General features: G+C 53.5%; 1 protein-coding gene across 1 annotated transcript in view; it reads left to right on the top strand.

Annotated features, from left to right (window-relative positions):
- GLIS3 (GLIS family zinc finger 3) overlaps positions 1-15,083 on the top strand; it is a 443,094-nt gene that overhangs the window by 383,659 nt on the left and 44,352 nt on the right. The window contains exon 8 of the mRNA XM_004714455.2: positions 11,054-11,222. Coding sequence (XP_004714512.1) covers positions 11,054-11,222 — 169 coding nt within the window. The remainder of the gene's footprint in view (positions 1-11,053; positions 11,223-15,083) is intronic.

Below are 15,083 nucleotides of genomic sequence, written 5' to 3'. Positions count from 1 at the left end.
GAGCAGCTGCTGGGGTCAAATGGCTGACCTTTTGACTTGCAGCAAGCACTTTGTCGTTAACCTACGCATGGCACCAGGAGTTGTATCTTGCCTGCATGCCCGATGGACCTGCCTGCTATGCGGGTGCCCGGAGTCCAGAACACTGCGAAATGTAAAAGACTTCACCGGAGCACAGGACCGTGTCTGCGCCTGCAGAGTCTGACGCTCTTCCTCCTGACCCGACACAGACACCACCTGCCGGCCCCTGCCTGTTGTACCCTTATACCTGTAGGACACTGCTCCCTGACTGAGGGACATCAGGGAAGTGGGAACGGGGCTTCATTCAGGAGGAGAATGCATGATGAGATCAGTGAGAGTCTGGCAGTACCCGTGGGGTTATCAGTCTCCACTTCTTAGGTGGGACAAGCAGTTAAGGGGCCCTGGTGGCCTGGGGTGCTAGACTGGGGCAGCTAACGGCAAGGTCAGCTGTTTAAACCCACCAGCCACTCCGAGGGAGAGATGTGGCTGTTTGCTCCCATAGACTTCGAGCCTCGGAAACCTCAGAAGCCCTGTGGTGTCGTGGTTAAGAGTTGGACTGCTAACAGCAGTTGCAACAGCAATGGGGAGAAGCAGACCTGTTTGAGAGACTGGGAGGTCTGATAAAATAGAGGTGGGGTATGGAGGAGGGACAGGTCAAGGCCTGCCCCCCTGCCTGGGTAGGTTTTGGGGGGACATTTATTCCGAAGTGTTGGAAGGTTCCAATGGAGCTGCTGGCGAGGCATTAGTGCGGCGAGGGTGACTGGGCTGTAGGGCCTGGGGCTGGGGCAGATGGGGAGGCCAACTTAACTCTCTTCTGGAGCATCTTCGTCTTTTTAGCCGACCCTCTGCCGGAGCAATGCTGATTCAGAGCGACCCATGGATGGCAAGACGCAGGATCTTCCTGGATTTATTTTTTCACGACAGCACGGGTTTCTGGGGTAGCATCGGACTCCACTCCCAGAGGCGGAGGTGGCCTGCTAAGTTCCTGTCAAAGCTCCCCGTCGCAGGGGGCCATGCCTGCCATGTCCTTCGCTTGCTTCCTGATTTCCCACCCACTTGCCCCCGGAGTAGAGGCCAGCAAATCACGTGAACCAGGGGCACGTGCTGGCCTTCGCCCAGGGCGTGCCCCGGGCTGTGCAGCTCGTTGGCATCCTTTGATGGACGTATGTCCTGCGTCACGGGCTCTCCGGGACGAGTGAGCAAGGAGGTAGGTGGTTGGGGAGGCAGCAGGAAGAAAGAGAAGGCCTGGGAGACAGGTGAGGGGCGTTGGGCTCTGTCTGGAAGACCCGATAAGGCTGCTTGAAATGTGGGCCCCAGAGATTTCGAAGGAGTGGCCAACCCCGGATGGAGCACGTCTACGTGCATCATGATGGCTCTGCTCTGCGTGCAGATGTCCCAGAGGCTGGCCTCACAGACGGCCCCTGACACGTGGCATCTGGGCCTGCTTGGTGCTGGCCTTTGCATTTGGAGGGAGGGCCTCAGTCACTGTCTTCTCCCCTGGTGTCGCAGAGTGTTCCAGAAACAGAGAGCCCATGAGCGGGCGTCCGAAAGCTGACACTGTAATGCCAAGATGATGGCGTTGTCCCCCCAGCTTTCGGATGCCCCCTCAGGGTAGACGCCCGGGTGGGGATGGGGGAGTAAGATGCGACAGGCTTTCAAGCCTGTATGCTCTCTCGCACACGAATCACTTCCTCACTGGATCTCAATCCACGCGTGGTGCAGCAATGTGAAGCTTGGGGGGTCGCGGGGGCAGGCCTGTTTGTTAGTCAGAGAATGGAATATCCAGGAAGTGTTCAGACGGAGAGGGGCTCTCCTTTCTCCTGATGTGTCTCCATCCCCCCCGGCCACAGTAGTGGTCTCCTTTTCTTTAGCAGGGTCACCGTTGGTTTGCCCCGTGCCAAGCGAGGCGCTACCTGTTTGTTTCAACACCAGGGCAATCTGTGCCATGATTCAGTTGCCTCGGGAGGCAGTGGGTGGTGAACCGCAGGCGAGATGGGGGCTGAACAGCTCACAAGGAGGGATCCAAACTCCAGGTACCCCCAAAGGGATCGTTTCCCCCAGAATCACCGAACATAGGTTCTTTCCTTCTGAATTCTGAACATGAAGCGAGGCTCGCTCAGGGGAACAAACCAAATGGAGTGCTGAAAATGTGAAAATGCTTCAAGATCAACGAAGCTTCGAGAGGACCCATTGTGTCGACATTTTAGTAACAGCCCATTTTCGCTCCTTAACGGAGTGCAGCCATGCATGGAAATGGCTCGTTATCTTTCCGAAGGGGAAACAGCGCATTAGGGGCTGTAACTCAGAGGTGTGCACCCTGCCCCCTCCCGCAAAGGAGAACACGCCGCCTTAACCCTGTGAGGTCTCTCCTGGGCCCTGCACACTTCACAACACCTGCTACAGATGTTTGAGGACAATTAATGTGATAGCAGCTGTGCAGGGTAAACTGCCGTGTTTCACAAATCACCCTGTCGTTGGAGGGAACCAGGAGACGTCCCTTCTGGGACACCTGTGCTCTGTGTGGTGGGTGTGTCTTGTCAGGACTCAATCCCAGTTGGATGAGGGGAGAACTCCACGGGGTTTGCAGGGCTGGGGCCTTTCATGGAAGACCAGCAGACCTCTGGATGGATTTGAACCACCAGTCTAGTTTTAACCATGTATACCACTCCCATCCTATAAATAAGGGTAAGAATGACCTTGGATTTGCAAAAATGACATTGGGAGTGGGGGCGGGGTCGTGTCTGCCCTCCTCCGGCTAGCCAAGGGGTAAGGAGAAGCCAGCTCCACACAGTTTAAGGCAGAGGTCAGGCTGGCCTCCACCTTCCATCCTTCTTGATCAGATTCTCACACTGACTGGCCTACCCACGACAAGCCGCTTCTCTGGAGGGTTCTTTAATTCACTGCGATGGCTACACGTAACTCACAGACAATGCTTATGCTTTATGGGGGTGGCCAGGAAAGTCAGCAGGTTACTGCAAGTTAGGGTCAGAAGACAGTAAGGATACAGCTCTGGGGACCACAACCCATCCCTCCTGAGCCATACTGGTTGGCACACCTCTTTCTGGTCCTCAGCCTCTCAGCCTGCTTGCAGCCTCTCGGTCTCACCTCTGCTTGGATGACTGCTACAAGGCTTCTTTAGATGGCTGGAGGGCACTCCCCTCAGCAAGCCAGCTTCCTGCCAACGACACTTGGCTTTTCTTGATCTACGGGCTCTGAAGCCAACTGCTCTGCCCCGTGGCTCCCCCATGTACTGGGCACTGCAGCCTCTGGTGCCTCCACCAATTCAGGCAGGGAATTTAGTGGCCTTTCGTGCTCCACTGTTTCTGGGATTCCTCTCCCTGCTTCCTAAGGGAGGGCTCACTCTTCCACCCAGGGGCAAAACTAACCAAATGGCCATGTTAGAGCGCTCCACCTTATGTGCATGATCCCACCTAGTCATCTGAAAGTTGGACGTTGAGTAAGGAAGATTGAAGATAAATCAATGTGTTTGAATGGTGGTTCAGGCGAAAATACTGAATCCAGTGGACTGCCCAAAGGACAGACAAATCTGTTTTGGAAGAAGGATGACCAGGGTGCTCCTTAGAGGCAAGGATGGCAAGACTACATCATACATACTTTGGACCTGTTATCAGGAGAGACCAGTCCTTGGAGGAGGACATCACGCAAGGGCCAGTGAAAAAGCAGAAGGCCTTCGACAAGATGGCTTGGCGCAGTGGCTGCGACAATGGGCTCAAGCATGGGCACGTTTGGGAGGAGGGTGCAGGGCTGTGTTTTGTTCTGTTGCGCACAGGGTTGCTATGGGTCGGAACCGATCCAAGGGCACCGAACAGCAGCCACCCAGTCACCTGCGATGGGTCCAAAGACTGTGGAGAGAAGAGTGGTATCTCACCACTTCCCTCACCTCGGGGGCAAATGACCCCAATAGCAAGGAGCATTCCTCCAGCACTTCCTTACAGCGTCAGCACTTACTCTGCATCGTCTAGACGGTACATTTCCTCCCCACCACCCTGCGAGGTGCTACGCCCTTCCAGATGTCGAGGTCTAGACACTCTTCTCGCTGCCCTTGAGGGAGACCCAGGCTCGATTCCTGGCTTGTGCACCCCCTACGGGGCTACCACCCATCTGTCGATGAGGCTTGTGGGCCTTCCAAGGAGCCTCTTCCAAAATCAGCCCATGAAAACCTCTTGCAACACTATGGTCCGATCTGCAACCCTGATGGGGTGGGTGGGGGTGTACTGGTGCATTCCACTCTCCATGGGGGTCCTAGGGCCGTGGGGACCCAACTGCATTTAAACAACAGCAATAATGAAGGAAGGGTGTGCCTACCAGACGCGCCTTCCTTCTCTGCCTCAGGGTTCCATCAGTACGCTTCTGCCCAGTGTCCTCTGAAATCCTTATCTGGGGAAAAGCCCATTTCCTTCCCACCAGCTGTTTGTTTTCCAAACCAAATCATTCCGCTAATTTCCTGCCTGAGTTGACTTGCAGAGCTGGCAATGTTCTCTCCTCGATGCTGACGTGCTGGCTTCCCAGCGCCTTCACGCTCCTTGCAGGGTGAACCACTCACCAGTCTGGAAGCAGCGTACCAGGCTGTCCTTTCTGAGTGCCCGGGGGTGAGTTCTGGCCACCCCACTTTCACTTAGTAGTTGAATGATTAACCCTGTGTGCTATTCAGGGACTCCATGGCACATACTGAGTGCCCCGTACAGTCCACTGCTGATTCTAGCCACCATCTCTCTGCCGGTGGGCCACGCGGCAGTGGCTTGCGTGTCTCTGGAAGCAATGCCCACAATATCTCAAATGCAGACAGGATCCAGCAGAACTTCCAGACTAAGACAGATGGGGAAGAAAGGCCTGGAGATCCCTTCTGAAAATGAGCCGAGGAAAACGTGATGGATTAGAACAGGGCATGGTCTGACGTACTTGATCTGGACCCATTACCAGAAGGGATTGGTCACTGCAGGAGGATTTCATAGTTGCTGAAAGAGAGGGCCAGCGAGGGTGCAGAAGACCTTCGATGATAGGGACTGGCATGGGGACCACATTGACGCACGTGGGCATCCCAGAGACCATGGGGAAGGGGCAGGAGAAGACTGTGGCCCCGAGAGTCAGAAGCAACCCCATGGCAGCTGTCTCTTGATTATAAGACTTGGGGTGGGGGAAAAACGGGCAGCTGGGGTGTGGTCCGGCGTGTGCTGCTCAAACCCCCCACCCCCCCCCCCCCCCCCCATCCACAGCCTGAACATCTCCAGGGAGCGTGTTGGAGGCAGAGAACCCCTGCTTTCCCACTCCCCCAAAACCTACTGAATCAGACACTACATTTATCCCAGTGAGTGGCTCACCCAGCTAAGCGTGCGGAGCACGACTCTAGCTGCGATCTAGATTCCAAGCAGGAAGGTGCTCACCACGTGCACCCAGCTTGGCGAGGGAGGCCTTCACTGCCCTCTCACATGCTAAGCAAGGAGGCCTGCTCGCACGAGGGATAAGCTCTTAGCCACAGACCCAAATGAAGCTGGGTGACTGGAACTCACCCAGTGGGAGGAAGACCTGCTAGTCTCCCCCCATAAAGATCACAGCCTGGCAAGCCTGTGGGGCAGTTTGCCTCGGTCCCATGGGATCGCCAGGAGCGCCAAGCAGCTGGACCACAGCAACAACATGGTGCATACCGAGACCCTAAGACAATGCCCGAGGTTGCCTGGCTAGGCTAGGAAGCAGCTCACCCTCCATTCACCCAATGGATGTGTCACTGGTGCCGTAGCCCCACCAGTGCCCTGTGCACGCCCCTTAGAAAGATGGTGTTCACGTACATTGAGGGAGTTACCTATTGACCCAAATTAAGAGGAGCTGCTTCAAGACCAGTGGGCTACTGTCTTAATAGCCAGCGGGTGGCATCTAAGAACCACTGAGACCAACAGATGCCCCGCTCAGCCCTACCTCCACCCTTCCAGAAGATGGTGGGGTGGGGGGTACAGTGAGCCAGACCCCGGAGAGACAGGAGACTCTACATGGCGTGAGGCGTGCTCTCGTCCTCTGCTGAAGGGAAGCCCCCCAGTCCATCTCAGACCCAGGATTTGTTTCCTTGGGGTCCATCACCTCCCCACGGCAGAAGCGATAACAATCTCCCATCTGTCCCCCCCGCCATGCCTCATCAGTTGTTCCCGTCACAAGCACATCTGGAGGGTCATGGAAGAGTCCTCCGGCAACCTTGAAAGGAGGAGGGACCCCATAGGTGACACTGGAAGAGGCCTGCTGCCACCAGCACCTCTTCCCTTGTGGCATCCTGTGCTGTTCATCTGGAGGGCTCAGTCCCCTCCCTGATATGCCTCGGTCCCTTGTGTTGTTGTGAGATCTGTCTGCATGTGTGCGTTCCTTTTGCGAATGGACTTACAGCTTCCCTCTCACGGGAAGCATGTGTCCCCTGTGGTTAGAAACCACTTGGAAGCATACGTTGTGGTGAGCAGGTCGGTGCATCCCCAGCGAGTATTCAGACTTAGCCTGGATGAGATTATCACCTCGCCTACTATCCAGAGGAAAATAAAACCACCCCAGTGGGTGCCACAGAATTGACGCTGATCTGCAGTGGGACATCTGAACCCCCTTGGCCCATTACCTTATTTTCATTTCCTTTTCCCATGAACTTTTTGAAGCCCTCTTGTATTTGCAAGGACAAAAAAGGAACATGAGACCAGCTACCGAGGCTGCTTATACCTCCTAGGATTTGGTTTCTTGGTTGCGAAGGTTAGGGTCATGGTTTCATGGGACACCCCAGTTAATTGGCCTAATGATGTGGTCCCTGCTTCTGTTCTACTTCCTGGCTGTGACGTGGTGCCTGGGTGCATTTTAAGCATCATGCTTCAGAGCTTCCAAGTGGCTGTCTAAGGTCCAGGGATCACGCTCTATTCTCTTCAGGCACTAGACCAGTGGTTCTCAACGTTCCAAATGCCGTGACCCTTTCATACAGTTCCTCATGTTGTGGTGACCCCCAGCCATACAATTATTTTCATTCATACGTCATAACTGTAATTTTTCTACTGTTATGAATTGGGCAACCCCTGTGAAAGGGTCATTCAACCCCCAGAGGGGTCGCGACCCACAGATTGAGAACCACTGCAATAGAGGAAGAAGGAGAGTCGGCAACAGAAGGACGGAATGAAAGCACCCATGACCACTGTGTGCTTTGCCAGGAGACCAGAAGAACTCCACGGTGCCCCACTGCGACAGTAGAAGAACCTTGATCAAAAGGAAGGGTGTGCAGAATAAGAATTCCAAAATCCCACGGAATCCAGACTTTCTGAAGCCTTGGGAAATCCCAAAACTATTGGCTTGAAATAATTTTTAATCCTTAAAACTTAAACTCAAAATATCCCCTGAGATCTTCTTAAAAACCAATGACAGTTCAGCTTACCTGGTCAAGCATGTTTGCTCTGCGCACTGTGCTCCTTTAAGCTCTAGCTTTATGGGAACAGTTGACAACAGAAGTGCAAAATGAGATAGGAGCCATAGGGAGTTGGACAGTGACTGGAGGGGAAACACCAGTGAGACGGGGTACACAGCTCAGTGGGTGTCATCATGAATGCTGCTGGGTTGCCTGTGTTGAAACTTGAATTTGTGCGTTTTCCTGTGTGTACTCGCAGCGACAATAAAAATGAAATTTTTTTAAAGGCAAATGATTGGAGGCTGAGGGATGAGTAAATGGATAGGTTGGATGGATGGGTAGGTTAGATAAGTGAACGGATGAATAGGTGAATGGGTGGATAGGTGAGTGAGTAAATGGATGGATAGATAGATGGATGAGTGGGTAGATGGATGGATGAATGATGGGTGGGTGGATCAATAGGTGGGCGGATGGATAGAGAGATGAGTGGATGGCTAGGTGGGTGAATGGATGGATGGGTAGGAAGGTGTATAGATGAGTGTATGGATAGTTGATTGGATGGATGATGGATGGTTGGTTCATTCTATGAAATGGGTTGATGAAGAGACTCTTCACCCACCAGGCATAGCTTTCAGTGTGTGGCAGATTCTAAATGCCACCAAACTTCCCACCCTAGTTCATTGGACCTAATGCCCAAAGAGCATGTGGTAGGTCTTTTGTAGACTGTGGAAAGCACCACATTTTCTGACACACTGTGGTGCGGGGTAGGGTGTGCACACGCAGCCTTCCCGCATGCACACATGCATGCATATATACAAAACTACCTGCAGAGGAGACTTAAGTGGTGGGTTCATTCAGCAAGGACAACACCCACAAATAGTGCTCACATTTCTACAATGGGGAAAAAATTAGCCATGTTTTCACAGCGTCTCATGACCTCTGATTATTCCATTAGTTTTCTGAATCATGCATAAAACACTGAGTTCCATGCTGACAGACACTCGTATTGAAACGATTGCCACTGTCAATCCAACCCTTCTCCCCTGGGTAAAATTATTATTTGGAATACAAGCAGAATTGTGTTTTCCCCAAGCCAGCTGAGCATAAATGAGGGTCGTGATTCATAAGGTGACTCTAGCGAGTTTGCAAACATGCAACTTGTGCTGAAGCTGACACACACGAAGCTGGGTTGTGCCTTGCTGGGCTGGTAAGCAGTTTTTCTAGCACCGTGGCCTCCTCAGAACAAGGGGGGCTGTGGAGGACGCAGGCTTCTGAGGAGGAGAATTACTTCACAGAATGCTGATCTGCTAGGAATAAATTCTTCCCGTCAAATCACACCCCTGTCAGTAGCTTTTTGAGAGGGCACATGGTAATTCTGCCTCTTTGCACGCCCCTCTGAGCTCTTGAACTCTTGTCCCATTGGGTTAAACTGTCGGGGGCTGGGTCATCTGGGGTCTTGATTCCACCCTGGAGAGAGGGTGAGGAAAAGTGTATTGGTCTAAAAATATCGCTCTCTGAACTTCTCACCCTGCAAATCGTTCTGATAACCGTGCCTTCTCCTTCTTAGTCCTGAACCTGATTCCTTCTTCCTCTTCTTCTTTAACCCCTTTCTTCCTTGATGCGATTGGCGTCCGTTTAAAGAGAACAAGGAGGTACCGAGCTGAACCTTGGGAGTCAGCGTAGTCGTGGAATGAGGCGCTCCCTGAGTCGGACAAAGCCCCATGAGAGACTCGGGTGGAAGGTGACAAGCCTGGGTTTCCGTGGGGACATTGGACCAGTTATCCCACCTTGCTGGGTGCACATGCATGTTTGAGGTCATAGGCAGTTCTCAGAAGCGAGGCTGCCCCGAGGTCCTAGGCTATCCATCATGCTCCACATCAGGGGAAGCGCCCGTGGATGAGATGCCACTGGTGAATGTGGAATTGTGTGCGGTTGGCAGAGGCCTCATGACAGACGATGATCTTTGCCTGTGCCCTTGGTGAAGCCTTACCCCCAAGGGTAGGTTCGCCCTTGACAATTTCCACACAAATTGCCCGGTGACATTGGTTACTTCCTTCATGACGTGTGAAGGCACCCAGGGGCTCTGTTCTGGTTGTTCCATTTCTCTTGTTCTAGTTCCCCACCACCTTACAGGCTTGTCTTTGCTGAAGAGTACATGTTGACCATTTGGTCCCACAGAGATTTCTCTTTTCCTAAAGGAACACAGTGATAGTCTTTACAACATTTTTATGTATTAATCCGGTCTGTGTTGTTAGCTGAAAGGGAACCTCAGGAGCTGGTTTGGGTGAAACAATGACGCTATCGCAGGCAGTAGTCTCAGAGAGTCCTCCAGCGTCAACCCCGTTAGTTGTTTGTACGGCCAGAGTGCTCCTCGGAAGCAAGGGTGGCAAGACTTCCTCTTATATACTTGGGACACACAGCTAGGAGAGACCAGATCCTGGAGGAGGATGGCATGCTCGGTAAAGAAGAGGGACAGTGAAGGAGAGGCAGGCCCTCGATGAGATGGATGGACACCGTGGTTGCATCGATGGGCTCAAGCACAGGAACGGTTGTGAGGACGGTGCAGGACCGGGCTGTGTTTCGTTGTTGTGCAGACGGTCACTATGGGTCAGAACCAACACCAGTGGCACCTAACAACAACAGGTGTGTGTGTGTGTGTGCAATTCAAGGTTTTCTCCCCTCCTATCAGGGTCTATCTGCTATGTTCCTGATCAGAAGAGCTGGTTGTGGAGGCTGGGCACCATCTAGTTCCTCTGGTCTCCGCGTAGATGAAGTCATGGGTTAGGTGGACTGTGAGTCCTGTAAACGAGTTTCCTCTCTGAGTCTTTGATGTTCTTCATTCTCTTTTGCTCTGGACGAATAGAGCCCAGAGGCTGTGCTGTGATGAATGGGACCCTAAACTGCTGGGTAAATCTCACCAACAAGCCAGTGAAATCTTATCTAAAAACAAAACAAAAAGAATCCTCGGAATTCCAAAACTGTTAAGCCACAGATGCTGTTCACCAAATGAGGATATAGGGCCTAAACCTGATGAACTATACATATTATGCCAGTGGACTCAGATGAGGAGACTCATTTTTGATGTAAACCCAGTCTCTTTGGAGACAGGACTGAGGCGTGTATGTTGCAAATGTGTGGCACGGGCATCCGTGCTTAGATCGAAGAAGCTCTCTTCCTCTCACGCAGACCCTGCAGTGGCTTGGGAGGAGTATGTGGTGGCAGGTGGAGACCCTAGTTGACCCACATTATCTCCCTGAGGTGGAGAGGAGGGGAAGAAGGCAGGTACTGTGCCCTTCCTGGTCAGCCAATGGACTATCGGGCCCTCGACTCCCCTCTCCCGTGGCTGAGAAGACCTGACATGGGGGCTCCGTGCAGAAGTATGCCATGGAAGACTGACTCGTGGCAGCACACTGACCGTGCAGTAGCTTGGCAAGCGAACCAGGAATGGCAGCTCCCAGCAAGCCTGGGGTGGCAGTCATGGCCTGGAAGCCCAGGAACCTGCCCCTGCAGGAAAATGAAAACTGTGTGCATTCCAGGGACACAGAGGGTCCCCATGGAGCCACCAGAGGAAAGCCAGCAAGCCTTGAAATACTGTCCACTGTCAACATTTGGGGCAGAAACCTGGCTGGGGCGCCTCTGATGCTTGTTTTTCCTTGGTTTCAGCTCCTCTCTTCGCCAGCAATCACTCGAGCCGAAGTGGAACAGCTGCCGGGGCCGGGCCACCCCCACACGCTGTCAGTCACCCTTCTCCGGGACATAATGTACAGGGGAGCCCCCACCACCCCCCCTCCCAGTTACCTCCACTCGCAGCTGTGGACGCGGGAACTGAGAGGTAAGGCCATCTGTCTCTCTCTCCTAATGGGTGTTGCCGCCAAGCCTCCCTGCGCGGCGAAGGGATCTGACAGTTGCTGAATTTTATTAATAATCCGATAGTGGGTTGAGTTTTACCCAAAGGTGACATTTTCAAAGTACACACACAAAACGTGCAGAGCAAGTATCTCATTATCTGGTTTATTTTTTGGCGGGGGCTGGGGGGTAGGGGAGGGGGTGGACGCCATAGCCAACGAAGGAAGGGTCTCCAGGCGAGAAAGGCAGTAGAATTTCCCAGGGTCCCCCCTTCGCTCGCTGTGTCTGGGGAACTGGACCTGAAGGGGCTGGGTGCGGAGAAGGAAAAGTGCTCTCCCTGTGTTGGGAGACACTCCATCACCCGGGCCAGCAGGGCCAGCGTGGGGCTGGGGGCTGGTGGGAGGGGGCGGGAGAGGACCCAGCAGAAAGGGGCTGCCCCTGGGAAAGGTCTTCCTGCTTGGGAAGGCCAAGGGTCCGTGGAAAAGGGGCAGACATTCAAGCCGATGGACTGACATAGTGGCTTCCCCAATGGGCTCAGACAGGACAATAGGTGAGAGGCAGGGTCGTACATGGGGTCCTTGTGAGTTGTCACCACCTCAACAGCACCTCCTGCCTCCACTGCTCTCCTGAAGGGCTTCTGGGGAAGAGACTGATCGTCGTCGTTTTACTTGGGAATTCCCTTGATTCCAAGGTCTTTCTCATCCTTCCTTCCAGGGTGTGTTAGTCTGGGTAGACTAGAAAAACAAGTCCACAGAAACTCATATGTATATACAAGAGACTTTTATATAAAAGGCAAGTGTACATAAGAAAGCATCCCAGCCCAGTACTGTCCAAGCCCATGAGTCTGACATTAGCACATATGTCCCACACAAATCCACAAAGTCCTCCTCCCACTCGCAAAACACACACAATGATGCCGACTGCAGGAGGAAAGCCGAATCCATTAGTGTGTAAGCATCTCAGCTCAGGCAGGGTCTCCACTCGGCTTCTCCAGCACCCAGGGCTGCATCGGGGTAGGTCCATGTGGCTTCTCCTCAGGGATGTCTCACACGAAGTGAGCCTTGCCAGCGGAAGCAGGGAACTGACTAAGGCAACTGCACACTGGTTTGACCATCAGAGAATAAGAGACCAGAAAACAAGAAAGGAGAGGCTCACTGAGCCATTTATCTCTCCACCCTTCAATGAATCCCCCCTGTGTTCATCAGCCAGGTTGGCAAAATAATCCTTAACTATCACACCGGGTTTCTCATCCTTCCTTCCATTCCCTCCAAACCAAACACCAAACTCACTGCCGTTAGTCAGTGCCGACTCATGGCGACCCCCTGTGGCTTTCCAAGACGTTAACGGTAACTGTTTCCCAGAGTAGAAAGCCCAGCCTTTCTCCCGCAGAGCTGCTGGTGGTTTTGAACTGCTGACCAGGAGGATCGCAGCCCAACACGACACCATCAGGGGTCCCGGTCCTTTTAAGCTTTCTGATGGCTCACACACCAGAACCGAAGCCCACCCCCCTTGACTCTTGACTCTCTTTGGAGCAGGTCCCAATGAACGTGGACCTGGATTACCCAGGGTGTGACCTTGACCCCCGACCAGGCCCTCTCTCGGGAAGGCGCGACCCTTGTTGTTGGTGATGGGTGCTGTTGAGTCAGTACTGACTCCTAGTGACCCTGTGTACAACAGGGTGACTCCCTGCTCAGTCCGGGGCCACCCTCACCATTGCCCTTAGGGTTGAGCCCACCGAGGCAACTACAGTGTGAGTCCACCCCGTGGAAGGTCTGTCTCCCTCTTGTTCACTGCCCAGCTACTTTACCAAGCAGGCCGTTACAGGCTCGTTATTAAGAGTGAGATACAGTTAGAGTCTCGTGATAGACAAAGGCTGTAGTGACCAGGTGGTGCCCCACTTGGAGCTGGAAGCAGGGACCAGAGGTGAGGAGCACATCCAACCTCAGAGGCAGTTCAAACACCACCAGCTGCTCCACGCGAGAAAGACGGGGCTGTCTACTCCGGTCAAGAGTGACAGTCTTGGAAGCCTATAGGTGCATCTCCACCCTGTCCTCACAGGTCACCGTGCATCTGTATTGACTCAAGGGTGGTAAATTGAATGCACCAAAAGGCTGGGAGTTCAACCCCACTCGTCTCTCGCGAGTCGGCTCCATTGCCGTGAGTTCAGTTTCTTTAAAAGCAGATCAAACACGAGTACCATGGAGGGCCTGCAGCAGGCATTGCTGTGGGCACTTGGCCTGGCAGAGAGATCCAGGTGTGGCAGCCTTGTGGGAGGATGGCAGGGTGGTAAGGTGAATAACCCCGAGGCAGCAAGGAGAGGAAGGGCAGGAGGCAGGTGGGGCTCTCTGAGGAGGGAGAGTGAGGCCCACACTGCTCCGCACCTGTGGCTTTGCCTCGCGACGGGCCCTTCTCAAAGTAGGTGTGCCTGTCCCCATGCCAGCCCAGCTGGGGCCTCCGACATGAGGTTGCTGATCTCTTTGGTTGCGGTGAACAACCATGTTTGCCTTCGTGTCCAGCCTTGAACCCACTTGGAGCAAATGTGCTTACCTTCCGCTTTGGGCTTAGATCCCTACCTTGTGTTTGACTCTGGAACCCTCCCAGGACAAACTCCAGCAGGTTTCTTAGCGGAAGCTGGTTTTATCACCCTTAGCGAGTCACTGGGAAACTGGCCGGTTGTCCTACTTTGCAGGGCATTGATTCATCGTTGACTTAGCTTGAACTTGTTAATTGAGTGGCCTGAGTCACGACCAGCAGGAGCCCCTGTGACACCTCCCCAGCTAGCACCGGGCTCTTTGATCCTTGCTGTCGTAAAACAAAATAAACACCAGTTCTCTCCATTTGAAGAAGTTCCGCTTTTATTTTCAAATATTATCTGGATGGCAGGCGGTTTCTGTGACTGGAAGCAGACCCCCTAGCCCCTCACCTGCTGTTGATTTAAGCTGATGAGGGGAAGTGGTGGTGTCCCACACCCTGGGGAGTGAGCCGGGGTACTTGCTGTTTATAGCAGTGGCTTTCAGGAGAGGAACTTGGCACCCTTGGACATGTTAATTCACTGGGTTTCTCAGTATGCCTGGTAGACCAGAGAAAACAAAAATATTGAAGGGAGTCCATTTGGGGGATGGAGGGATCTTGAGGTCCTTGGAGGAAGTAGCTGGGCTGTGTTGCCCGACATGCCCAGGAGAAGGTCAAGGGCCTCTCCCCACGGCTCGGTTCTGAGTGAGACCTTCAGCCGTGTGCTCAGTGTCCTGCACGGGACGCAGATTACGGGGATTTAGGAACAGACCAAGGGGTCGGAAAAGGCTGGCTGCAGGACAGGGACGTGGTTTCCCTGAAGAATAAATGAGCTAGTCCATGAATCCACGGCAAAGAAGTTAGGCATCCTAATTTTTGGAGAAAGTTGTCTAAGCGCTGGGGCCAAATAAAGCAGGAAGGCCCGTGTCCGGAGTCCCCACTGAGTATTGGAAGTGTCCTGGTGGTGCAGTGGTTAAGCATGGGGCTGCTAACCGAAAAGGTCAGAGGTTGCGCCTATAAGCTCAGGAGAAAGATGTGACTATCATTTGCCGTCAAGGTGGCGGCAGCCTTACAAACCCGAGGGGGCCGTTCCTCCCCGTCCTCTAGGATTGGTCAGCGTTGGCAACAGCTGAGCCGCAGTGGCTGGAGTTGGAGTTAGCTTCATGGGGTGTGGGAAAGTCCCCCTGATTTCCAGGTGTGACATTGGTAGCATCCTGGCTGCTGGCCGCTGCCGCTGACTCCATGCCCAGTGCATCAGACCGAGGCCCGGCCTTGCTCCGTCTCCGTGAGCCATTGCAGGTCAAAGGAGGATGACCCGCAAGGGTTTTCAGAGGCC

The sequence above is a fragment of the Echinops telfairi genome, unplaced genomic scaffold (genome assembly GCF_000313985.2).
Source record: "Echinops telfairi isolate 266 unplaced genomic scaffold, ASM31398v2 ScPeMD7_25;HRSCAF=90, whole genome shotgun sequence".
NCBI lineage: Eukaryota > Metazoa > Chordata > Mammalia > Afrosoricida > Tenrecidae > Echinops > Echinops telfairi.
The sequence above is the reverse complement of the archived record's forward strand: the minus strand, read 5'-3'. Positions and strand labels throughout refer to the sequence as shown.